We start from the raw sequence: 24,440 nt of genomic DNA on the forward strand, positions 1-24,440 counted from the left end.
AGCCTCCCTCGGTAGTCTATACCTTGTCCCCACTGCTAGTTAAAGGGAACTCCTCGGGCGTGTGTTCCCTTCAGCAACCTGGGGGGACGGTTCCCAAGGGGGCGGGGCCCAGTTCGTTCGAGGCACTCTCATCCGGGCATTCACCAGATGCCTCAGCCGCCATCTTTGTTTTGTGCTGAAAGTCGCTATTGACGCCCGTGGACGGCCGGGCGAGGGGAAGTGGCAAGATGGCGGCTCCCAGGGCGGAGGCGTGAGGGCGCAATGGGGGGGCTGGGCCGCGGGGCTGGGCGCGCCTGCGCCTGACCCGCTAGCGTCCTGAACCCAAGCTCAACGCGCGGCGGACCTGGGCCCTCGCCGCGGGGCAGCGCAGGGATCCTTTAAGAGGCCTCAGCTCACGGAGAAGCCGTGCGAGGGCGGGGGCGGTGGGGGGGGGGTGAGACGATGACGTCGCCCGACTCCGCCCCCTCGCCCGACCGCCGCTGCCGCCATGTTTAGTTGTTACTTCTTCACACAAGATGGCGGCTCCCAGGGAGGAGGCATGAGCGCCCTGCCGTTACCGCTCCTGCTGCCGTACAGTTGCCACTTCGGGGCCTAACTCTGGCTCTTTGGAGCGGCTCCTGTGGGAAGGAGTAATAAGGACGGAAGCGAGGATTGGACACTGCTTTGCGTTTGGTTTGCAGTGGAAGAACTGACCCAGGAGGAAGAGAATAGGGGGGAAGGGGGAGTTAGTCTCAAGATGGCGGCTCCCAGGGCGGCAGGCGCAGTCTGAGCAGCAGAGGCGGACTCGGGGGAGACATTCGAGACCTCACGAGCTGTACGGCGCGGGTCTCCGAGCAGCTCCCGAGAATTCGAGTTCGTTCCACCGGCCTCCGGCGCGCCTCTGTCATTTACGAGTGTCGAGGCTGTTTCGGGAGCGGCGGCTGCACTAAGCGCTGGGCGGGGAAGCGGGACGGTTTCAAGATGGCGGCTCCCACAATTGTGGTGTGAGCGCCGGCGGGGCAGAGACAACCGCGGTGCTTGTGGCTCCTTTCCACCCGCCCCGGAAGCCGGCCAGTGCAGGGGACTTGGGGGGTGTGGGAACCGGGCCGGGGCTCCGCCATTTCCGGCGGGGGAGGGCTACGACTGAGGAAGGGAGGAGAGAGAGGCGGCTCAAGATGGCGGCTCCCAGGGCCTCCCGCCCGAGCTTGTAAGCGGGAGAGTCCAAGCGAGTAGTCGGGGCGGCGGGACTTGGTGGCCTCCAGCTTCTCGGGGCTAGGCGTTCGAAAGTTTCGGGAGGCTCTTGAAGAGACGGGGTGAGCTAGAAGAAGGGGAAGAGCCGAAGGGAAGGAGGGTAGTTAAGATGGCGGCCTCCATGGAGCCGTCCACCGCTGTGTGAGGAACCGCTTTTCCGTGAGAGCTACCTTAGACGAAAGGGGGTGTGTGTGAGAGGAATTGGGGGGCTCCCTTCTCGCTTGGTGACTTTTTCCGACTACGGCTTTTCCCGGAACTATGGCTTCGGCCGTGTCGCCCGCCAACTCGCCAGCGGTGCTTCTGCAGCCCCGCTGGAAGCGAGTGGTGGGCTGGTCGGGTCCAGTGCCCCGGCCCCGCCACGGCCACCGAGCCGTGGCCATCAAGGAACTCATCGTGGTGTTTGGCGGCGGCAACGAGGGGATAGTGGACGAACTGCACGTGTACAACACGGGTGAGTGCAAAGCCCGCTGGGTCCTGGGATCTTTCCCTCCCTCCATCTCCTCCCTCTCCCTCTTTTTCCCTCCCTCCTTCTCCTCCCCCTCCCTCCTCCCTCCTTCCCCCCCCCCCACACTCCTTTCTCTTCCCCTCCCCTCCTGCCTGCTCTCCCTCCTCCCTTTTCTCCCTCTCCCTCCGCACTGATCGGCGCTCTCCTCCGAGCTGCGACCCTTGGCTCCGCCCGGCTCCTCTGCTTTCCCTCCTCTTCTCCCGGCCTTCCCCTGCCCCTCCCCGTGGGCGCTCGGGTCTTTGAGGAGTGCTTCTCATTATGCGGGAGAAATTCTCGAGTCCGGTGGGTGAGGGGGCGGGGGCGTCGCCGGCGCTGACTTGAGGCACACGCCGTTACCCCGCCGGGCGGGCGGCTGCGTCCCTTTGGCGCAGGCACAGTCCCACCCCCTCCCTCCCGCCTTCTGCGCCTGCTCAGCTCCTCTTCGTTGACGCCTGTTCTGGGGAAATGACAGCTTCTCGATTACGGATTAGGGACAGAGTTGAGGGCCCTAATCCCGGCGGGGGGGATGTGCCCCCCGCTGGGTGACCGCCGCGGAGCGCGTGCGGGAGCCTTGGGCACTGGAAGGCAGGGCAGGCAGGGCGGCGAGGCCGGCTCCCCCTTTGGCCGCGCACGTCTGTAGTGCTCGACTTTTCGGCCGCTGCCTTTCCTCCCCGAGGGCCCTGCAGGGTAGACGGTGAAGTCCAGCCATCCCTAGTGGGCTAGGTGGGCCCTCGCCTCACCTGCCCCAAAGCCCGGGCGCCAGACCCGCGGGCTGAGAGGAGTCTGAGCCCCGCGGACACGGCGAGCTGCGAGCAGCCCGAACCCTGCGACGGCGCAGGCTCTGGGACTGGGCCGCATCCTCCGGAGGCCTCTTGCCCACGGTGGCGTGTTTGGCCAGCTTTGCACACCCTGTGGCCGCTTGTTGAAGGGGCAGTGGCCCAGGGCCCCTCACCTCGCTCAGAGGGAGGGGCCAGACGTGCTCCCTGCGGTGGGGGTGGTGCTGAGAGACCAAGACACCCCGGGGGGAGAAGGCCGGGGCGGCTGCGTGGGCACCGCCCACACACAGGGCTAGGCCTTCCCGTCTGAGTGGCCTGGGGCGCCCCCCCCCCCCCCCCCCCATCCCGCCCGGTCCCATTGCTCCGGGCCTCTTCTTTCCCGGGGTTCTAGCAGTGCCAGGTCTTTCGATCTGAGCAGGGCCTCCTAGCTGTGAGGTTGCTCTGGGGTGGCGCCCAAGGGAGAAGGAGGTTAGCGCCGTGAGGCTTGGGTGCTGCCATCTCCCTCTCCTGAGGCAGAGAGCGCGGCTTTCTGTGCTCCATGCGCGGTACTGCCCCTACCAAGTTGATTTGCAAACGCTGGTGGGTTGCTAGTGCTCCTTTGCGTTGCGGGGCTCAGCACCTGTTGCCTCCAGTGAGGCCAGGCTGCTTGGCAGCACCCTGTGCCAGCTGCGACAGCTGCGGTGGCAGCCGTTAGCTCAGTAGGGTAGGGCTGAGGGACGGGGCTGTTTTTAGAGAGGCCGCTGGCCGGAGCAGGACCTTCTAAACTGCTTGGACTGACTTTATTCTCATAAGGCTTGGAGCCGATTCCTTAACAGGGAGCTACAATTTTAGAAAGTAGGGCAGGGGCCTAATTACCATCAGCTCCGAAGTCCGCTGCTGCCAGGGCTTTCTGCATATTTGCTGGTTTATGAAAACGAACTGGCCACTTTGACATCTTCCCCATCTGCAAGGTTGTGTCCCGTAGTACAGTGTAGCCAGCCATCCAAAGGGCCGTAGCCCCGGGTTCCTCCAGGGTAGCGGTTTGGAAAAGGCGCCGTCCACTCCCGCAGGAGAGCCGCTAGCACGACACCTCCGCACTCCTCCCTGCGCATCTGCTCGGGGTCCGACCAGAGCCAGAATCTGTGCTGCTTGTGGCATCTGCTCATGGTTGTCGTAGCTGTGGGGCTCTTGCCTTCTTCTCTGCAAATATGGGGCTTCGTGTGGCCCCTCTTCCACCACTGGGGGCACAGACGCAGGTGCCTGCGCGCCGTTGGCCTTGACAGCTGCCTGTCTGCTCCCCGCTGTTTTGTTTTAAGTCAGGGCACAGTAGACCTTCCTTATGCCTCTTCTCTTGCACTTTCCCTTCTCTGGGCTGAGAGACCTTCTGGAACGAGAGCTGACCGGGCTGGAAGCGTTCCCTCTTGCCAAGATAAATGGCCCCAGGGGGCGCGTCCGGGACGTGTGCAAGCACTTGGCTGTCTTGGTTAGCTCAGGGATCTGGAGGTGATGCTCGAAGGGTGTGTGTCCTTCCTCGTTGGCGACAACTATCATAGCGGCTGTTGGACACTTGACTGGCCTTTGGGAGGTCTTGGGGTAGCTGCTATAGGTTGTAGGAATGTTATCTCAGGGTAGCAAAGCGGATTATGGAGCAGAGCCAGCCCTAACGGTGGGCTGTGTCCCCATGAGGGGAGGGTGTGGCTGGTCTGCCTCAGTGGTTCTTTAACGTCTGGCGACTGTTGAACAGCCGCAAGGAGCCTTGAAAACATCTAGTGGAACTTCCTTGTTTTTTTGCACATGAGAAAGCGGGGTCTGAGAGGGGAAGTGACAAGTCTAGGGTCACCCTGCCAGCTGGTGGCAGGGTCATACAGGAGCACTTGGGGTACAGATACTCGTGGAGACAGTTGGGCTGTCTCTTCCTTCGGTTAACGGGCCCAGGCCACCACCTTGAAACACCTTCCCGACCTCTGCCCTCTAGCTCTCTGGCCGCTAGGTTCGGCCCCTCGGAAATCCGTTCCTCTCCGTCCGGAGACCTCCTCTCTTCTAACTCGCCTCTTGCAGTCACTTCCGGATCGGCCCCGTTAGTTTCGTTTGTCAGGAAATCCTGTCCGCCCTCCGAGGTCTGGCTCTGGGTTCGCCTTTTCTGAGAAGCCCCGTCTGCCGCGCCGCCCCGCTCCGTGCTCCCGAGGCCCCGGCTGCTGCAGACGCGCGCTGTCACTGCCGGGAGCCGAGGGCCCAGCAACTTTCCCGCTCTACTGGGGGTTCGCGGGCGAGGGCGGGCGTGTCTGTGCATCCCCACCCCAGGCTTGGCACCACGTCTGCCACGCAGGAAGCGCTCTGGCGTGACAGAGCGGAGCCGACGCCACCGGTGGACTGCGTGTGCCCAGCTATGTGGCCCAGTCTCCCGGGGTGACACGTAGGGGTTGATGGGAGCCACCACAGATGGAGGCAGTGCGTGGGGACAGGGCTGCGGCTGCGGATGAGACCCCGAAGCTGCGCTCTCAGGCTTGCTGGGTTGTCCCACGGAGGGTCCTGTGTGCGGGTGGCCTCCTCTCCTCCCAGCCCCCTCCCAGCCGAGCGCACTGACAGGCCAAGGCGGACGGAGAAGGCGGGACCTGGAGGCTGGGTCTCGAGGTGCCCCACTCCATGAGCTGGAGATAATGCGAGTGCGTGAGGTGGCGCTGTGCCGTCGCGCGGGCGGGACGGGGCTTTGGCTCTTGACAGCGGTGTGGCGGGCCCCTGCCCCGAGTGTTCTAGAACAAGATCAGCTCCTCTTAAAGGAGGTGGTGGTCGTGAGCTCTTGAGACAGCACCGGTTTGGTTCCTTCCAGCCTGGATAGCTGGGCCACTGATTAGAGCGTGACGGGCAGGCCGTGAGTTAGTTGATCGTGGGGCTTTGTCGCAGCCCCTACTAGTGGCCCTGTGATGGCCCTGTAGCCACAAGCGGCAGCCCCAAGGGTGCTCAGGTGAGAGGGCGGCCCATGGCTCCGGGCACGTGGGGCCCTTGGCGAAGTATCTGGCGATGGCTTTGAAGTCAGCGACAAGGTTCTTGCCTGTGTCTCTTTTTTGCTCTGTGACCTCAGGTAAGTCACTTCCCCTCCTGGGCTCTGTTCCTTCATCCACGGAGGGGGCTTGGCCCCGGGCAGCTTCCAGGTCTTCCTCCGGCTTTTTCCTGCGTAGCTGGGAGGGAACTCCGTGTCTTGCAGTGTGCCCACGGGGGCTGAAGGCGGAGCCGGTCTGAGTCTGTTTTTCACAGTGGGCATGACAGTGAGGTGGTGAGCTGGGGCCCCGGGCCCGCCCCTCTACCAGGAAGGCGGGGGAGGCTTTGCTGCTGGGCCTCCTGGAGTCCAGGTGACTCTGCTGAACCTCGGAGGAGGGGTGGGTGGGGCAGGGCAAGATCACAGCCTGTTCCAGATCAACCTGCTGCAGGTGGGGAGGCGGGAGCAACGGGGCTCTTCCACCCCAGGAAAGGCTGTGACTCTGGAGGCATCGTGTGCTTTTAGATGGGGGCGGGCCCTTTGGCTGACGTGGACATGGGACTTGTCACCTAGTGTGCAGGGGAGATGTGTCAGTGACCCAAGTACGCGCCCTCCCAGAAAGGCTGAGAAGCAGTCGGGCAGCTGGGGCCCCCCCAAGGCGCTCCCCCGGGACAATCCTAATGCCCGCTTAGACTCCAGGGCCGCCCCCATCATGCTCGGGCGTGGCCGCACACGGTTTGAGGTGTTGGGAGTGAGTGTGGCATGTCGTTTAGGGACGGTTCTTTATGTAACATGTAATGGAAAGGATCCCTCAAAATTCTGAGGAGGATGTGTGCCTTCTGCTTTTTCTGGGAGGCCCTGGCATGGCAGGCGCGCGGGGAGCTGAACCCGGGGTGCAAGCCTGAAGTGAGGGGAGCAGTGGCGTGGGGGTGTGGGGCAGGCTTCTCCTTCACCCTCTTCTGAGGTGGTGGTGTCCTCACTCTCACTTAGAGGTGTGGATCTGGGGGAAGCTTTTTCTTGCAGCCACCACTTCTGGCTTTCAGGAATGTTTGAGATTGGTATGGGTGTGACGTGACGGTAAAGGTGGGTGGCATGGCCCGTCTCCCAGGAGACCCCAGCAGAAATTGATTCTTGCCCCCGCCCCCCTTCTCAGCCGGTGGGCCGGGCTGCCTTGATGGGCCTCCCTCACCCGCACACCTCCGGCTCCGGCCGCCAGCGCCTGCAGGGAAGGAGGGCACCGGCGGGCCGCGGTCTCGCTTCCGGCCACTTAGAGGTGTAGCCCTGCACCCCCAGAAGAGGCACACAGGGCCCCCGACGGGGCGCTTCGGGTGTCGGACATTGTGTTCCAATATCGGACCCCCTGAGCGGTAGGGGAAGGAAGTCAGCGGCTGCATTCCCAGAAGCTAACGAATTATCTTGGTTAGTGACTTCCTGCTTAAAAAGACGACCTTGATGAGAAGCCGGGCGATTGCAGGCTATTTGGAGGGGGTCCCCCCTTTCTCAGAGCACGTTTCGCAGGCTGCTGGATATGGGGAGTAAGAGGACTGGGGTTCTGGTTCCGAAGGCTTCCTGAAGTGTTCTGACGCCTGCTTCCTTTCGTTGCCCAGCGACTAACCAGTGGTTCATCCCAGCCGTGAGAGGGGACATTCCCCCCGGGTGCGCGGCCTACGGCTTCGTGTGCGACGGGACGCGCCTGCTGGTGTTCGGCGGGATGGTGGAGTATGGGAAGTACAGCAACGACCTCTACGAGCTCCAGGTAGCGGCCCGCAGCATGCTCGCCTGCTTGCGGCGGTGGCCCCGGGCCTCCCTCCCGGCTCCCCCGCCGCCTCCCCCCCCCCCCACAATAAATGGCCTGGGGTCCTGACAGAGACCAGCCCGTCCTGGGTTCGACCCCCAAGTCTTGATTTTGCAGGCAAGCCGATGGGAATGGAAGAGACTCAAAGCAAAGACGCCCAAAAACGGGCCGCCCCCATGTCCTCGGCTTGGGCACAGCTTCTCCCTTGTGGGCAACAAGTGCTACTTGTTTGGGGGCCTGGCCAACGACAGCGAGGACCCCAAGAACAACATTCCGAGGTGAGGCTTTGTCGTTCTCCGTGTGCAGTCCTGAGGGTGGCCGTGCCTCATCCCTTTCTTCCGTGAAACGAGAGGGTCACGCTCCCTGCCCGGGTAGGGCCTTTCTGCCTCCGAGGTCTGGAAACCATAGAGCCCCGCCTTGCCCTAGGCTGGTGCCTGCTCCCACCGCGTTAGCACTGGCGCTCGCCTTCCCGGCTTTTGCTGCCTGCAGACTTAGCGGTGGTATTTTCCAAGGCCGGTGACCGAGTGCCTTGCTAAAGGCTGAAGGTGGTCCCAGATGGGCTCCTGCTTTGACCCCAGGAGGCCCTAGTACAATGGCCAGCTTCGTGTGTGAGGCGGCCCAGCGGCATGCCATCCCATGGCTCCTCTCGGGCTCCCGCTCATCCTTGGGACTCTCATCCTTGGGAGTTTCTGGTGGTCACTTCTCAGGGCTGAGGGGAGAAGAACTTGGAGTTCGTTTGGACCTAGCTCCCCTTTGTTTCCCAGGGAGTCTGCTCTTTGCCCCTGGAAGGTGCTGAGGCCGCTGGCGCATGGAGTCGGGGGGCTTGCCGTGACTGCCTTTCCTCCTCCAGGTACCTGAACGACTTGTACATCCTGGAACTGCGGCCGGGCTCCGGCGTGGTGGCCTGGGACATCCCCATCACGTATGGTGTCCTGCCTCCCCCCCGGGAGTCACACACTGCTGTGGTCTACACTGAGAAGGACAATAAGAAGTCCAAGCTGGTGATCTACGGAGGGATGAGCGGCTGCAGACTGGGGGACCTCTGGACCCTGGACATCGGTAAGCTGCGGGAGGGCAGGCTCGGAGCACGCTGGGCTTGGGTGCGGCACGCAGAGACAGGGTGAGCGTGCCGCTCACCCCTCCAACTTTGGAGGGGCAGGCTGGGAGCCGGGGTGAGGGGGTAAGGGCCTTTTCTAGGCTGGAATGGGCTGCATGAGGCAGCGTCCATCCCTGTCAGTTCGTCAGGGATCAGCCTGTAGCGGGAATGACGCGCCGTGGTCTCTCGTGGTCACATGGGGTGTTGAGAGAGGCCCATAGCCGGGGTGAGGCTCACTCAGGGTCGGGAGTGGTTGAAAGGAGGTCAGGTTTTGGCCTGAAGGAAGGCCGAGGGCACTGGACAGCCGAGGACACATCTCTGCGGGGGCACGGCGTCCTGGAGGTCAGTGCTGGCTCTCAAAGGAAACCGTTTCCCCAGAGCGAAGTTCCTGGCAGCGCCGGTGGCAGGGACAGACACGTGTTTTGGGGTGAGCAGGGTGGCAAATGCGGTGCCTCTGGGAGTGCACCTTTGGCTCGTACCAGAGCCCTGAGAGCAGCGGTTGCCAGGATAGTGAACGGAGCACGGGAAATGCTGGAGCCCGGTGACCAGAAGGCCTCTTGGGGGCCGTGGGGAGGCCTGGCACGGAGTTTTTGGACCTGGTGGTCACCCGCCTTCCAGAGCCTTCCCTGTATCCGGGGAAGGTCCTGCAGGGCCGAGGGCCCGCGTCCGACCTTGTGTAGTAACCATCCCTTGTCCATCACTCTGCGCAGACACTCTCACGTGGAACAAGCCCAGTCTCAGCGGGGTGGCCCCTCTCCCTCGGAGCCTTCACTCAGCCACGACCATCGGAAACAAGTGAGTGGCCGCCGTCTTCCCACCCGGCCCGCCCCGCCCCCACAGGCCTCTGTTCTGTTCCTGCACTTCCTGAGGCCCAGGGAGGCCTCTTTCTGGCTGGGCTGGCCTGCCGCAGCCCCGTCTTTACATGACAACCCCGGGAGACCAAGACAGACTCGGGGTAGAGGGGCGCAGGCCGTTCTAGGTCCTCTCCATGAGCAGCAGGGCGTCTGTCAACGCCAAGGTCCCAAAGCGCCTATCAGAGCGATGGGGACGGCGGTGAGCTTTAGATGAGCTGAGTAGCAGCGCCGCGTGGCAGAGGTGACACAGTTCTTGTGAGGGCTGAGCCACCACGGAGAGGCCCGCATCAAGAGCGTCCACACGTCCTGGGGGACACTCCTGGGGAGAGCTGGAGGACCAAGCGTATTTAGAACTTTCTGGATGGAAGAGGTGGCCTCTAGCTTGGCACCTCCTCCACAACCGTCTCCTACTCTTCCCTCCCTCGTCCCAGAATGTACGTGTTTGGTGGCTGGGTGCCTCTCGTCATGGATGACGTCAAAGTGGCCACACACGAGAAGGAGTGGAAGTGTACCAACACACTGGCTTGCCTCAACCTGGGTATGGCCTCCCCGGGCTCAGCGTGGCCTGCGAAGGGCTGCGGGAGGCCGGCCCTCCTCAGCCCCGAGAGCTGTGTGGGCTGTGCAGGGAGCGAAGCTGCTTCTAAGGCCGGGCCTCTAGAATCCACAAGAAGTAGCCACTGGCCAGAGCGCTCGGAGGGGTGCCCCCGCTTTCAGGTTTTGAGTAGGCTCTCGCACGGCCCAGCCTCCGAAAGTACAAACGCGTGACGGGGCAGAGCCTCCCTCCTGCCGCCCCTTCTGTGGAGGCACCCACGTTGGTGGCTTGTCACCCGCCCCGCAGGGACTCCTCTGCCTATACGAGCATCGTCGGCGGGCTCCTTTCTAAACACACACGATGGCAGCCTGCTCCCCGCAGTGCTGCGCCAAGCCCAGCCCTTTCGGGGGTGCACTCCGTCTCGGAGACTGACCCCTCCCGTCCCCGCACGCCGAGCGGCCTCATTCTTTTGAGTTGCTGTCCAGGTGTTGAAACTTGCACAGACGCGGCTCCGTGAGTATCCTTGCACTGTTCTCACCCACGTGCAAGTGCATTTGAAGGGTAAACACCTAGAGGTAGAGACGCTGCCGAAGGCCGTTGCCAAGCTGTCCCACAGAGGCCGCAGCCATGTAGGTGCCCCCGGTGGTGCCTGCGCCCTCTTTCTGGCGGGTCCGAGAGGTGACAGCCGCCCCCGCCGCCCCCCAGCCCTGGCTGCAGTAGGTGCGGGAGCCAAACTGCCAGGCGCCTTGTGGTTTCAGTTTGTGTTTCTCTTGTTTTCCGTGAGGGTATGTATTTCTCCTTAGATCCTCCTGTCGCCTTCTCCGTAGCTCGCGTTCGTCTTTGCCCGTCTCTTTCTGTAGGCTCTTGTGTTCGATGTGCAAGAAGTGAAACCTTTGGCTGTGCGTTTCAGACAGTCCCGCCAGTTTGTAGTTTGTGGTTTCTAATTTCATCTTCCACGGGCCTTTTGCCATACTGAGTTATTTTCCATTTGTTTGTTTTTAATTTAGAAATCTTTGATGACTTCCTGGTTTTTAATTTCCCATCCCTGACAGCGAAAGGCCAAAGGGCCGCTGGGGGTTCCGGGTTCCTTTGTCCCCTTGCTGACCTCCCCTCCCGCCCTCCCCAGATACCATGGCCTGGGAGACCATCCTGATGGACACGCTGGAGGACAATATCCCTCGGGCCCGAGCTGGCCACTGTGCCGTGGCCATCAACACCCGCCTGTACATATGGAGTGGGCGCGATGGCTACCGAAAGGCCTGGAACAACCAGGTCTGCTGTAAGGATCTCTGGTACCTGGAGACAGGTAAGGCATCTGGGTCGGGGCCATAGGCCACCCCTGTGCAGCTGAGCCCGGAGTGGGGGTTGTGGGGGGAGCTAATGCTGCGGCCCCTTCTCACCGGCTCTGCTCTCTCCCAGAAAAGCCACCGCCCCCGGCCCGGGTACAGCTGGTACGAGCCAACACGAACTCCCTGGAGGTGAGCTGGGGGGCAGTGGCGACAGCCGACAGTTACCTTCTGCAGCTCCAGAAATATGACATTCCTGCCACGGCTGCTACCGCCACCTCCCCCACACCCAATCCAGTCCCGTCTGTGCCTGCCAACCCTCCCAAGAGCCCTGCCCCCGCAGCAGCCGCACCTGCCGTGCAGCCGCTGACCCAAGTAGGCATCACGCTCCTGCCCCAGGCTGCCAGCGCGCCCCCGACCACCACCACCATCCAGGTCTTGCCGACGGTGCCTGGCAGCTCCATCTCCGTGCCCGCCGCAGCCAGGACTCCAGGTGAGCTGGGGGCCCAGCACTGGGCCTGAGGGCAGGGTCTAGCCCACAGGGACATGGTGAGCCGCACTGAGGGCTGCCGAGGACCACATGCCTGATGGTCACGAGCGCCGGCTCGGCCATACCTGCGGGCACCGTCCCTGAATGGGTCTGGGAGGACCAGACCTGATGCGCAAACGGGTCGCGGAAGCACTTCGCGTTTGCACACGGGACGCCGCAAAGGCCCCCTGCTTCCCTCACCAGGTGTGCCTGCTGTTCTCAAAGTCACCGGTCCTCAGGCGACAACAGGAACCCCATTGGTCACCATGCGACCTGCCAGCCAGGCTGGGAAAGCCCCCGTCACCGTGACCTCCCTTCCCGCAGGCGTGCGAATGGTTGTGCCAACGCAGAGTGCCCAGGGGACGGTGAGGAGCCGTTGGAGAGGGCGGGACGTCCTGGTGATCGATGGCGCTGACAGGGCTCAACGCTGCCCCCAGCCAGGGCTTTTCTTGGCTGCGGAGCACTGAGGAGGCCACCTGTCATTACGGAGTTAATCAAAATTTATAAGCTAATGCCTCAAAAAGATCTCCCTGCTGTGTGCATCTGGCTCCCGCAAGGGCATCTTGAACGTGAACTTCCTTGTTCAGAAGCCCGAAGGGAGAATCTAGCCAGCCAGGGTCTGACCCCAGGCCAGGAGGAGGGAGCCGTGTCTGACTTCGTGGTCTTCAGAAAAGATGTAGAGCTGGCAGACGCGTGCTGCTGGGTTCCCGCACCTGGCTGGTGGCAGGAGGCCAGGCTGGAGCCTAGAGGTGCTGCCGGGAGGAACGCTGGGCCCCGGGGGGAGGCTCCCTAGGCTGGGCTGAGCTGGATTCTGCCGAGGTCTCTGCTGCCTTCCCCTGCCCCGGGCTCATGCACCCCATGCCCCCTGCAGGTGATCGGCAGCAGCCCCCAGATGAGTGGCATGGCTGCGCTGGCAGCCGCCGCTGCCGCTACACAGAAGATCCCTCCTTCCTCGGCGCCCACTGTGCTGAGCGTCCCAGCAGGCACCACCATCGTCAAGACCGTGGCCGTGACCCCTGGCACCACCACCCTCCCGGCAACTGTAAAGGTGGCCTCCTCGCCGGTCATGGTGAGTATGCCTCGGGCCCGGCTCTGAGCCAGCAGCCTTGGGGTAGGGCCTCTGGGCACTGGGGTAAGACAGTGATCACCCCTTCCGGGCTTTGGAGCAAACTGTGGGGCTGTTGGCCCCTCCTCACTGCTTGCCGTGGACTGTGGAACAAGCCGTTCCATGGGGGCCATGACAGCCATAGGCTAGGCGTGCACTGTCGGTGTCCTCTCTTGCTTCACTAACGGAAAGGGAAACCACCATGAGCCGTTCTGCAGGTGGGTGGGTGCGGGCAGGTAGATGAGCAGGTGGGGAGGGAGCCGCGGGCCTGCTGGCCACTCTGGGCGGGGGCGCGGCCTCTCTGTCCCGCTCATGGCCCGTCTCCGCCCCTTCAAGGTGAGCAACCCCGCCACCCGGATGCTGAAGACCGCAGCCGCCCAGGTGGGGACGTCGGTCTCCTCCGCTGCCAACACATCCACCCGCCCCATCATCACGGTCCACAAGTCCGGGACTGTGACAGTGGCCCAGCAAGCCCAGGTGGTGACCACCGTGGTGGGTGGAGTCACCAAGACCATCACCCTGGTGAAGAGCCCCATCTCCGTCCCGGGAGGCAGTGCTCTGGTGAGTGACGGGTGCCACTGGGCTGCCTGTGACGGGAGAGGCCCAACCCAGGCTGTGCTCTTGCTGGGCTTCCAGATCACTCCTTGCCCTGTCCTTTCCTTTTCAGATTTCCAACCTGGGCAAAGTGATGTCAGTGGTTCAGACCAAACCGGTTCAGACCTCGGCAGTCACGGGCCAGGCATCTACGGGCCCAGTGACTCAGATCATCCAGGTGCGCTTGTGGGCCCCAGACTCAGACACGGGGCGGCTCTGGGCCCCTGACTGACAACGGGGCGGCTCTGGGCTGAACCCCTGTCCCTGTCTAGGGAAGATCTCTTCACACTCTGCAGCTCACACCGTCCCAGGGCTTGGTCCCGCCTCTCCCTGTCTTCGGAACCTTCCTTGAGCCCCTCGGGCCACCAGTAGAGAGCGGCCCATCCTGGCGATGGTGCCATCCATGTACTTGTCTTGCTCTTGCAGACCAAAGGGCCGCTGCCGGCCGGGACCATCCTGAAGCTGGTGACCTCAGCAGACGGCAAACCCACCACCATCATCACTACCACGCAGGCCAGCGGGGCAGGGACTAAACCCACCATCCTGGGCATCAGCAGCGTGTCCCCAAGCACCACCAAACCTGGCACGACCACCATCATCAAGACCATTCCCATGTCGGCCATTATCACGCAGGCTGGTGCCACAGGTGGGGGCCTCTCTCGGGCCCCAGATGAGGAACCTCGTCAGGAGGCTAAGGCTGCACGGGCAGGGGGTCGGGCTGTGGCGCGCTCTTGGTTAGGGTTAGGGGTCTGCTTTTCTCCTCTCTTCCTTTCCTTGCCCCTTGCTTCACGTTTGTAGGGAGGTGGCAGGGGCATGGTTATAATCAGTACCGGGTTTGGATCGAGGGGTGGTGGGTGGGAGGCACTGCTTGCAAGAGAGTATGAGGGAAATAGGGCGAGGGGCCCTTGAGATCAAACGACCCCTCTCCTGCCCAGGTGTGACCAGCAGTCCTGGCATCAAGTCCCCTATCACCATCATCACCACCAAAGTGATGACTTCAGGAACTGGAGCGCCGGCCAAAATCATCACCGCTGTCCCTAAGATCGCCACTGGGCACGGGCAGCAAGGAGTGACTCAGGTGAGGTGTGCCCGGCCCGTCCCTTGCCCCAGCATCCAGCCCAGGGTCCCTGCAGGCCACACGCGTCCTCTTGAGGGGCCCGGGAGGGGGCAGCACAGGGTCTGGGCAGCCTTGGAGTGACACAGGGGCGCTCTCTTCTGGCATTACAGGTGGTGCTGAAGGGGGCCCCTGGACAGCCAGGCACCATCCTCCGCACCGTGCCCATGGGGGGTGTCCGCCTGGTCACTCCAGTCACTGTCTCTGCCGTCAAGCCAGCTGTCACCACGTTGGTTGTGAAGGGCACCACAGGTGCGTAGCCTAGATGTCGGGCCTGCCGCTCCCCTGGGGTGTGCTCCTGTCCCTGTGTCCTGTCCCCGCCAGAGGGAAAAGCTGCTAGCAGGGGGAAGGCCCCAGGTACGGGCCTCACCCCACCCTTGCCCCTTCCCCCTCCAGGCGTCACAACCCTCGGCACAGTGACAGGCACCGTTTCCACTAGCCTTGCCGGAGCCGGAGGCCACAGTACCAGCGCCTCCCTGGCCACTCCCATCACCACGTTGGGCACCATCGCCACCCTCTCAAGCCAAGTGATCAACCCCACTGCCATCACCGTGTCGGCAGCTCAGACCACGCTGACGGCGGCCGGTGGGCTCAGCACCCCCACCATCACCATGCAGGTACAATGGCCGGCCTCCGCGTGCGTATGCACGTGTGTGTGCGCGTGCGCACGGATGGGCCACAGCCCAAGGCTTCTGCTCTGCTACTTGGGGTCCAGGCCCTCTTCTCCTCACCTGTGTGGCCTGGGGGAGGGGCAGGGGCGCTTCCCTGTTTGTACCGCTGTGGCTCTTGGTCACTACGACTGTCGTGTCAGCAGGTTAGGTCTTAAGCGGTTCTAGATTTTGAACGCGGGGCAGACGTTTCCTCTTACAACGTAGACGATTCAACGGTTTCTCTTTTTGCGTGCATAGTATTCACTTTCTTCATACATTTTAAGCTGAATTCATGCAAGTGGCGAAGCGTCTAGGTACAGGGTCAGCGGGGCTCCCTCCATGACCAAGGACTGGCCCTAGCCGCTGACGCAACCCCACAGCCCCTTCCCAGTCTCCATGGTCTTGGAGGCAAAGCCGTGCCTCTAACCTGGTCCCTGAGCCACTCAGTGTCTGGACCTCAGAGGGAAAACGGGTCCTGGATATTTCCCGGGGCTGTTGCTTTAGAACCTGAGCCAGTGGTCCCTAACCCTTCCCATTTGTTCTCTCCCCCAGCCTGTCTCCCAGCCGACCCAGGTGACTCTCATCACGGCACCCAGTGGTGTCGAGGCTCAGCCTGTGCACGACCTGCCTGTGTCCATTCTAGCCTCACCTACTACAGAACAGCCCACGGCCACGGTCACCATCGCTGACTCGGGCCAGGGAGAGGTACAGCCAGGCACCGTGACCCTGGTGTGCTCGAACCCACCCTGCGAGACGCACGAGACGGGCACCACTAACACGGCCACCACCACTGTCGTAGCTAACCTCGGGGGGCAGCCTCAGCCCGCCCACGTGCAGTTCGTCTGTGACAGACAGGAGGCAGCTGCTTCCCTCGTGACTTCGACGGTTGGGCCACAGAACGGCAGCGTGGTCCGCGTCTGCTCCAACCCACCATGTGAGACGCATGAGACAGGCACCACTAACACAGCCACCACCGCTACGTCCAACATGGCTGGGCCACACAGCTGCTCCAACCCGCCCTGCGAGACGCACGAGACAGGCACCACCAGCACCGCCACCACCGCCATGTCCAGCATCGGCGCCGGCCAGCAGCGGGACGTGCGGCGTGTCTGCATGGCCGGCACCGCGCCCGCTGTGCTCCGGGTTGGCGTGGCTGCTGGGGCGTCAGAGGGAGCCCAGATGTCGGTCAAGCCCTTGTGCCAAACCCGCCAGACCAGCGTGACCAGCGCCACCATGACTGTGATGGCCACTGGCGCAGCCCCGTGCTCAGCTTTCATGCAGCTGGCCCCTGTGAGCGGCCAGGTCCGAGCCAGCATCCTCGGAAGCAAGGACAGTCCCGTGGCTGGCCTGAGTCCACTGGTGTCCATCGGCCGCCAGTTGGAGGCCCACCACACGCACACGACCAACACACCCACCACGGTCCGCTCTGCCATGGGGGCCGGGGAGCCTGGCGAGGCCCGGGGGACCCCCATGCCCACATACGAGAGCTCACCAGGCGCCACCGCCACCGTGACTGTGCCGGCCCTGGAGGCGCTGCTGTGCCCTTCAGCCGCCGTGACCCAAGTCTGCTCCAACCCGCCCTGCGAGACCCACGAGACGGGCACCACCAACACCGCCACTACCTCGAACGCAGGCAGTGCCCAGCGGGTCTGCTCCAACCCGCCATGCGAGACCCACGAGACGGGTACCACGCACACACCCACCACCGCCACCTCCGGTGGGAGTGCAGGCCAGCCTGAGGGCGGACAGCAGCCCCCTGCCGGCCGCCCCTGCGAGACGCACCAGACCACTTCTACTGGCACCACCATGTCAGTCGGTGTGGGCGCCCTGCTCCCCGATACCGTTCCCTCCCATAGGACCCTAGAGTCCGGCTTGGAGGTGGCAGCACCGGCCGCCGTTGCCGCCCAGGCTGCTGCCTCGTTGCTGGCTCCGTTCCCGACGCAGAGGGTTTGCTCCAACCCGCCTTGTGAGACGCACGAGACAGGCACCACGCACACAGCCACCACCGTCACCTCCAACATGAGCTCGAACCAAGGTGAGTAAAGACACTGGCCTGGCGTGCGTTGTCTCCCGGAGCCCTGGGCTCAGAGGCTGAGGGGAGCGGTGACTAGAAGAGCCGCCCGGCTAGAAGCCAGTAGTTAAGAGTTCTTGGGGCTCTGTGTCCCAGCAGGGGTTGGGGTACTGCCAGAAACTGTGTCCCCTGGGGGCAAAGCTGGCTAGAGGCCTTGGGGCTTCTGCTGGCCTAGTACTTGTCACACTTCTCTTTGCTCGCTCCCCTCCCTTCCAGATCCCCCACCAGCTGCCAGTGACCAGGGAGAGGCGGAGAGCACCCAGGGTGACAATGTGAACATCACCAGCTCCAGTGCCGTTACAACGACCGTGTCCTCCACCCTGACACGGGCTGTGACCACTGTAACACAGTCCACGCCCGTCCCAGGCCCCTCGGTGCCGGTAAGAACCCCCGGAGGTACCCTGTGCCACCTCTCTGCTGCCCACTGCACTTCTGGTCCGTGCGGTTCCAGGCTTGGACACCAGGTGTCGCCCTTGCCCCAGGCGCTGGACTGCTCCTCATCCCTTTTCCTGAGTCCTTCTTCCTGACCATAAAAGACCTGCCTGGGGCATCGTTGGGCAGGAGGCAGGGGTCTTCCAGGCCCCAGCGTCTTGGAGGCTTGTCATTTGGCTATAACCAGTGAGAGTGACCCGGCAGGAGCCAGAGTGTCTCTTTGGCTAGACCGGGATACCTCTCTGAGGATGGGTGAAAATCAGCCAGAGGGTCCCAAGGGTTTCCCGTCTTGTGCGCCCCCACCATGGCTTGGTCACCTGCTGCGCTCCTAATCAGGTGGGGTGAGGCTGGCCGTGGACGGTGAAAATCCAGGTCTCCGGGGAAAGATGAAGGCTGCCCGGCTCTGGCCACTCTTTTCTCCCCTCTGACGGGGGCTTCTCTCCCTTTCTAGAAGATCTCATCAGTGACTGAGGCTACCCCAGGGGCTCTGACCACCGAAGTCCCCATCCCAGCCACGATAACAGTGACCATAGCCAACACAGAAACTTCTGACATGCCCTTCTCTGCTGTTGACATCCTGCAGCCCCCAGAGGAACTCCAGGCCTCGCCAGGGCCTCGCCAGCAGCTGCCGCCACGGCAACTCCTGCAGCCCACCTCTACACCCCTGCTGGGGGAGTCCGCCGAGGTCCTGTCAGCCTCCCAGACCCCTGAGCTCCAGGCCGCCGTGGATCTGAGCAGTACAGGGGACCCGTCTCCGGGCCAGGAGCCTGCCAGCTCAGCCGTGGTGGCCACGGTGGTGGTCCAGCCGCCCCCACCCACACAGTCTGACGTAGACCAGTTGGCCCTCCCCCAAGAGCTGATGGCCGAGGCCCAGGCGGGCACCACCACCCTCATGGTGACGGGGCTCACCCCCGAGGAGCTGGCGGTCACTGCTGCCGCTGAAGCGGCTGCCCAGGCCGCAGCCACGGAGGAGGCCCAGGCCCTGGCCATCCAGGCAGTGCTCCAGGCAGCGCAACAGGCCGTCATGGGTAGGTGCTGGCGGAGGGGCAGCTGAGCACTGACTGCGGCGGTTTCCGGCCAGGCCGGCCAGGAGCCCTGAGGGGAAGGTGGGCCCCTCGGGAGGAGCAAGGCCGGGGTGGGCCTCTGCGGCCTCCCACTGACGGCCCCGACCAGGTGGCCACTGCGCTGGGAGGTAGCGGGCTGCCTGAGAAGAGGGGGCCTGGTTCCCTGCCAGGGTGGCCCGAGTTGGCCAGGACAGGGAGGGCGGGGGCGTGGGGCTGGGCCGCCTGGGCCGGCGCTCCTCTTGAGTGGCGTCCCTGCCCCCACTGGAGCAGGCACCGGGGAGCCCATGGACACATCTGAGGCGGCGGCGGCTGTGACGCAGGCGGAGCTGGGCCACCTGTCGGCCGAGGGACAGGAGGGCCAGGCCGCCACCATCCCCATCGTGCTGACGCAGCAGGAGCTGGCCGCGCTCGTGCAGCAGCAGCAGCTACAGGAGGCGCAGGCGCAGCAGCAGCAGCACCTCCCCACCGAGGCCTTGGCCCCCGCCGACAGCCTCAACGACCCAGCCATCGAGGGCAACTGCCTCAACGAGCTGGCCGCGGCCGTGCCCAGCACCGTGGCCCTGCTGCCCCCCACGGCCACCGAGAGTGAGTGCGAGGGTGCCGCGCCGCGCCGGTGGGGGCCAAGCCCCTGGGCCCTTCCCCGCAGACGTGGCCGGGGTGGTCTGGCCTGAGGGGGAGGAGCTCCCCGCGCACAAGCAGGCTCTCCGGGCCAGCCCCCCAAGGATGTCTCTCTGCCTCACAGGCCTGGCTCCGTCCAACACGTTTGTGGCTCCGCAGCCGGTGGTGGTAGCCAGCCCCGCCAAGCTGCAGGCCGCGGCCACCCTGACGGAAGTGGCCAATGGCATCGAGTCCCTGGGTGTGGTGAGTCTGGTGTGGCGGGGTTTTGAGAGGTGCGGCGCCCGGGGCCCGAAGGCCGAGGGTTTCAGCTCTCCTTTCCGTCTCTCAGAAGCCAGACTTGCCGCCGCCACCCAGCAAGGCGCCTGTGAAGAAGGAGAACCAGTGGTTTGATGTGGGGGTCATTAAGGGTACCAATGTAATGGTGACACACTATTTTCTGCCACCAGATGACGCTATCCCTTCTGACGTAAGTGTTCCCCCCAGCCGGTGCCCTTGGGCGGGGGCGGGGGCGGGCTGGCCATGAGGCAGGTGTCTGGGGCTCACGGCGCCTTCCGAAGCTCCCCAGGGCACCATCTGCCTTGGGGCTAGCCGGAGGACAGCCACCTGTGGCATCCTCTCCACATGCCTCTTTCTCCCAGGGCCCTTAGAGCCGCCACAAAGCCTATTATCAGTCCCCTGTCCCTACTGCTGCCCTCCTGGCCCATCCCCAGGATGGGAGAGTGCTGCCGGCCCTGGAGCCCAACCCCAGAGCTGCTCTCTCAGCGATGGGGCTTAGGTCACCTTTTTCTCTCTCCCTCTTCCTGTCCTCCCGGCCTCTGTACCCAGGACGACTCGGGCACCGTCCCCGACTACAACCAGCTGAAGAAGCAGGAGCTGCAGCCGGGCACAGCCTATAAGTTCCGCGTGGCCGGGATCAATGCCTGCGGCCGGGGACCCTTCAGCGAGATCTCGGCCTTTAAGACGTGTCTGCCTGGTTTTCCGGGGGCCCCCTGTGCCATTAAAATCAGCAAAGTGAGTCTTGCCATGGGGGTGACCCTGTGCCCAGCTGGAATTCAGCAGGCCGAGCCCAAGCCTGTCCTCCAGGCACTCCCTTCTGGGCCGGCTGGGTCTGAGCTGCAGCTTCTGTCCTGTCGCCGGGTGCTGGGTTGACGAGAGTCCGTTCCTTCCCTCCCCATGTTCGGTCTCCTTTTCTCTAACGTGGCAGCTAGTGTTCACTGAGGGTCTCTTACCTGCCACGTTCAATGTGTTTTCTTTATCCAATCTTTCAACGTCCTGAGGAGGTCTGGGATCTGAGGAAACTGAGGCACCAAGAGGCTCAGGGCCAAGTCCCACAGTCGGTGGCAGAGCAGGTGAAGGGAGGCGGTGCTCTGAGCCCCCGTTCGTGTTACTTCGTCATTCGGTCAGACTGACCCCCCGGGCCGGGGCTGGCGAGGCCATGTCCCCAGAGCTCGGTTGTGTCAGGAAAAGAGCTAAGGTACAACCAGTCAGTTTGGGGAGCCACAAAGTGTTCCCACTTCTCTGTCCCCGGAGAGGCCGAGGGAGAGAGTCACAGAGGCCACAGGCGGCATGGCTTGACCTCTGGCCCCTTGGTTCTAGAGTCCAGATGGTGCGCACCTGACCTGGGAGCCGCCGTCTGTGACCTCCGGCAAGATCATCGAGTACTCGGTGTACCTGGCCATCCAGAGCTCGCAGGCCGGTGGCGAGCCCAAGAGTTCCACGCCGGCCCAGCTGGCCTTCATGCGGGTGTACTGCGGGCCCAGCCCGTCCTGCCTGGTGCAGTCGTCCAGCCTCTCCAACGCCCACATCGACTACACCACCAAGCCCGCCATCATCTTCCGCATCGCCGCCCGCAACGAGAAGGGCTATGGCCCAGCCACCCAAGTGAGGTGGTTGCAAGGTGGGTGTCGTGTGGGAGGCTCCTGGGGCCAGCATCACGTGAGGTGGGGCGACCTCGCTCCAGGCTGGACGTTAGAGCCTCACGGTTGGGGGAGATGACTTAGGATGGGTGCTATGGAGGGGTCTCGGGGCGGGGGGGCACCTCGCTTCATCTGCGGGTTCAGGGAAAGCCGGCCAAGGGTGTTTGAGGTGAGACGGGGGAGCATGAGGACTTCAAGACGGAGGCGCAGGGCAAGGCCAAGTCCAGGGCGCAGGGTGGAGAATGGACGCCCCAGCGTGCCTTGTCGGGCTTCACTCCAGTTCCCATGAGGCCAACCAGGGAGAACGGTGAGCGTCTCGCACCCAGGCCCGGGCTACTGCGGGAAGAGGTGGCACACATAGGAGAGGCCTTCGCTCGGCAGGCTTCTGTAGGCTGTGGGCACGGTGTCCCTGTCCCCTCTGCTCTCGGCCTCTTGGCCTGTGGGCCACTGTGCGGCTGAAGTCGGCCACTCGGCCCACCTCACTGAGCTGCTTACCACTCCGTTCTTCCTTTCAGAAACCAGTAAAGACAGCTCTGGCGCCAAGCCAGCCAGCAAGCGGCCCATGTCCTCTCCGGAAATGTAAGCAGGAAGCCCCTTTCTGGAACTTTCTAAGGCTGAGGGTAGACAGCTACTGGGAGGAAGCAGCAGTAGAAACAGTGTGGCTCGTCCCTTCCAAAGCCTCGAGGGGCTGCACATGGGGTGGGAGTGCGTGTGAGGCACCAGCCGGAGGTCTGCAGGGAGTCCCGCCGCGTGGTTTCCCAGTGTCGTCGGGACCCATGCTGATACTCTCTTTCCTTCTTCTTGGCTCCTTCCAAGGAAATCCGCTCCAAAGAAATCTAAGGCAGATGGTCAGTGAGAGGCAGCGCCCCTGCACCTGAACCCTTCGCTGGACCCCCCCCCCTTCTGCTTCAGGAACGCCACCTGCCAGGACCCCCTGTCCTCCACCCGGCGCTCACACTTCACCCTCAGGAGCCACTGGCCGCCACTCATTCTCTCTCCCTCTCTGTTTTTAAAATAATCGCAAGAAAGCACATTGCACCGCTGCTGTGGGAGGAAGCAGAACGCGGATCTGGCAGAGCAGTGAGCAAGCGAGACTTGCGCCCTCCTCCCCTCTTCCCGCCGGCCCCTCCTCTGGGAGCCGAGCAGGCCCCGTTTTCCGAGGGAGCTAGACAGAGGCTTTGGACGAAGCAGATGTGCCTCGGAGACGGGGATGCACGTGCCTCCGGCAGCTGGTCACCTTGGTTCTGAGGGGGCAGCCAAGGGCGGGAGGGGCTGTAGCATGGAAGCAGAAGAGCGCCCCCCCCACCCCAAGCTCCCCTCCCCCGCCTCTGCTCCCAGAGGACTGGCGGGCACCTGAGCACTAGATGCCCACCTGGTTCCTTCTGCATATCCTGCCGCCGCACGGCCCTGCGCTTCAGCTTCATCCAACCCGTCTCAACGGCCTTCGTACTCCGAGCCCCTGTCCTGTCCCTCTTCTTTCGCGATTAGAGAGCTAGGAAGGAAGAGAGAAAGGGGAAGAATGAGCCCGCGGTGGCCCGAGCAGTGTTCTCTGCAAATCTCCTGGCTCCCAGCGGGGTGTACAGTAGCCCCCACCGAGCCTGGCTTGGCCCCTGGGTCCGGGCTAGGGGCCACACCACCAACTGCTGCATTTGTTGTATTTTTTTTAAGTTGGAATTGATGAAGTTGACATTTTTATTGTAATTTTAGCCTTAGCGTGTGGGGTTTTGTCCCTTCTTTTGTTGTTGTTGTTAGCTGTGTACAGAATGTGTACCTTTTTTTTTCCTTTTTGTTTTCTTTTTTTTTTTTTTTTAACTTTGACTTTTTTCTCCTTGGCTAAAGCCTTGGCAGGGATCTTTCTGGAAGAAAAGCTGGGGGCAGCTGGCACAGGAGAGGCGTGGAATCTCCCCTGCGGGCCTGGCGTTGGCTGCCTGGCCTGATGCCTCTTGCTGGCTCCTGCTGTCTGCTCCCTTTATTTGTCCCCAGGCCCCTGGGATAGAGGAGGGCTGAGCTGTCAAACCTTGCTCCCGTGGGTGATCCAGCTGGAGAGTCTCTGTTGGAGCCTAAAGTCAGGTTTCTGCAGAGGAGCAGGTCCTGGGTTCACAGTGCCCTCAACGTCTCCTGCCCCCCCAGCCCACCCCCAACGACTCCCTACCCCCCCCCACCCCCCCATCCCCGCCCAGGCTCCGTCCTTGGCACATTGGCTTAGAGTATCTGCCGCTTCCTGCAGCCACCTCCTCCAGGCAGGGGCGTGTCAGAGGGGGTGGGGTGAGGGGAGGAGGGCAGCGCGGCCTGGGAGAGTGGCTGTGTCGGGGCACCCGGAGAGGCCATAGAGAAAATGCAGGCTGACAGCACCGGTCACCCGTTCTGTGGCCCCAGGCCCAGACTCGGGGGGGGGGGGCGAGGGCTCTTAGTGTGGCTTGGGAGACTGCTTTCTGCTTTCTGCCCCACACCTGAGCTTTAGGCACTGACAAGTTTTAGCAGCAGGTCGTGCCGAAGGACTTCCAGCGAGCAGCCTGTCTTTTCAGATCCCCCAGTCTCTGGCCTGGAGACGAGCTGCGGTGAGGGGCCCGGCCTCTGCAGACCCCTGCCACTGGCCCACACCTTCTGGGGCCTTTGGTTTGTTGTATTATAGTATACTTCGCTGTGGAAAATGTCATGTTTAGTCGGTCACCTTGGAGCCCACTCGCCTGGCCCTGTTGTTTCCCTGTCCCTCCTCCTGAGCGCCCTTTGATTTCTCTCGTTTCTGAGAACAGTATGCCGTTCATCTATTGTAGAGTAACCCTGTGACTCAATATTACCATAGTGCGATGTCGTTTTGTGCTATTTTGAACAATTAAAAGACTTTTTTTGAAATAACCACCTGCTCATTTACTGTGTCCAGGACTCCGGGGAGGAGTTAGGGAGCCCCTGGGAGCCTCTTGCTCTAAGGGCAGTGAGCAGGGTTCACTTGCAAGTTCAAGGCTCCACTGAGGCCCGCAGCCCTGGGGACTGAGGCCAGCACCCGGTTCCCCACGAAACGTCCCACAGCAGCCTTGGTTTGGAGTAGAGGCCAAGGGGCTTTCTGGGCAGTTGCTGTTGGTTCTTTGTGTGGAGACCAGATCCCCTGCCCTCCTTTCCCCACGCAGAGGACGGGGGACTGGGACAAAGGACTGGCAGGTCACCAGCCACTGGCCTCCTTGGACAGGCGGGAAGGGCTGAGCCGGACTCTCCGATGAGAGCTCAGGTCCCCCAGAGTGTATCACCCGCAGGTGGTTCCTGCAACGGACAGGTGCTGCGGTAGGGACTCTCAGTGCTGGCTCCCTTGTGCATGTGAGTCAGGCTTCAGAAAGAAAAGGAGCAAA

The 24,440-nt window shown here is 63.1% G+C and overlaps 1 protein-coding gene across 8 annotated transcripts; it reads left to right on the top strand.

Moving 5' to 3' along the window:
- The first annotated feature begins 89 nt into the window (after positions 1-89).
- Positions 90-23,955, top strand: HCFC1 (host cell factor C1). Of its 8 annotated transcripts, XM_045068224.1 has the most exons (27): positions 91-1,681; positions 7,051-7,199; positions 7,356-7,516; positions 8,089-8,297; positions 9,045-9,129; positions 9,620-9,726; positions 10,847-11,026; positions 11,140-11,198; positions 11,406-11,499; positions 11,740-11,900; positions 12,407-12,604; positions 12,977-13,201; positions 13,308-13,412; positions 13,661-13,880; positions 14,170-14,312; positions 14,462-14,600; positions 14,745-14,965; positions 15,551-17,033; positions 17,286-17,449; positions 17,953-18,529; positions 18,833-19,150; positions 19,308-19,426; positions 19,512-19,649; positions 20,009-20,194; positions 20,780-21,080; positions 21,615-21,678; positions 21,916-23,955. In XM_045068224.1, the coding sequence occupies exons 1-27, from the start codon at positions 1,489-1,491 to the stop codon at positions 21,953-21,955; spliced, it is 6,039 nt and encodes a 2,012-aa protein (XP_044924159.1). In that variant the 5' UTR covers positions 91-1,488; the 3' UTR covers positions 21,956-23,955. The 8 variants fall into 8 exon arrangements, with proteins under 8 accessions (XP_004780757.1, XP_044924159.1, XP_004780755.1 ...); XM_004780700.3 differs by having other exon boundaries at positions 90-1,681; positions 11,140-11,499; positions 17,956-18,529; XM_004780698.3 differs by having other exon boundaries at positions 11,140-11,499.
- The last annotated feature ends 485 nt before the right edge of the window (positions 23,956-24,440 follow it).

This window comes from Mustela putorius, unplaced genomic scaffold, assembly GCF_011764305.1.
Source record: "Mustela putorius furo isolate JIRA1106 unplaced genomic scaffold, ASM1176430v1.1 tig00003899_pilon_pilon_pilon, whole genome shotgun sequence".
Taxonomy (NCBI): Eukaryota; Metazoa; Chordata; class Mammalia; order Carnivora; family Mustelidae; genus Mustela; species Mustela putorius.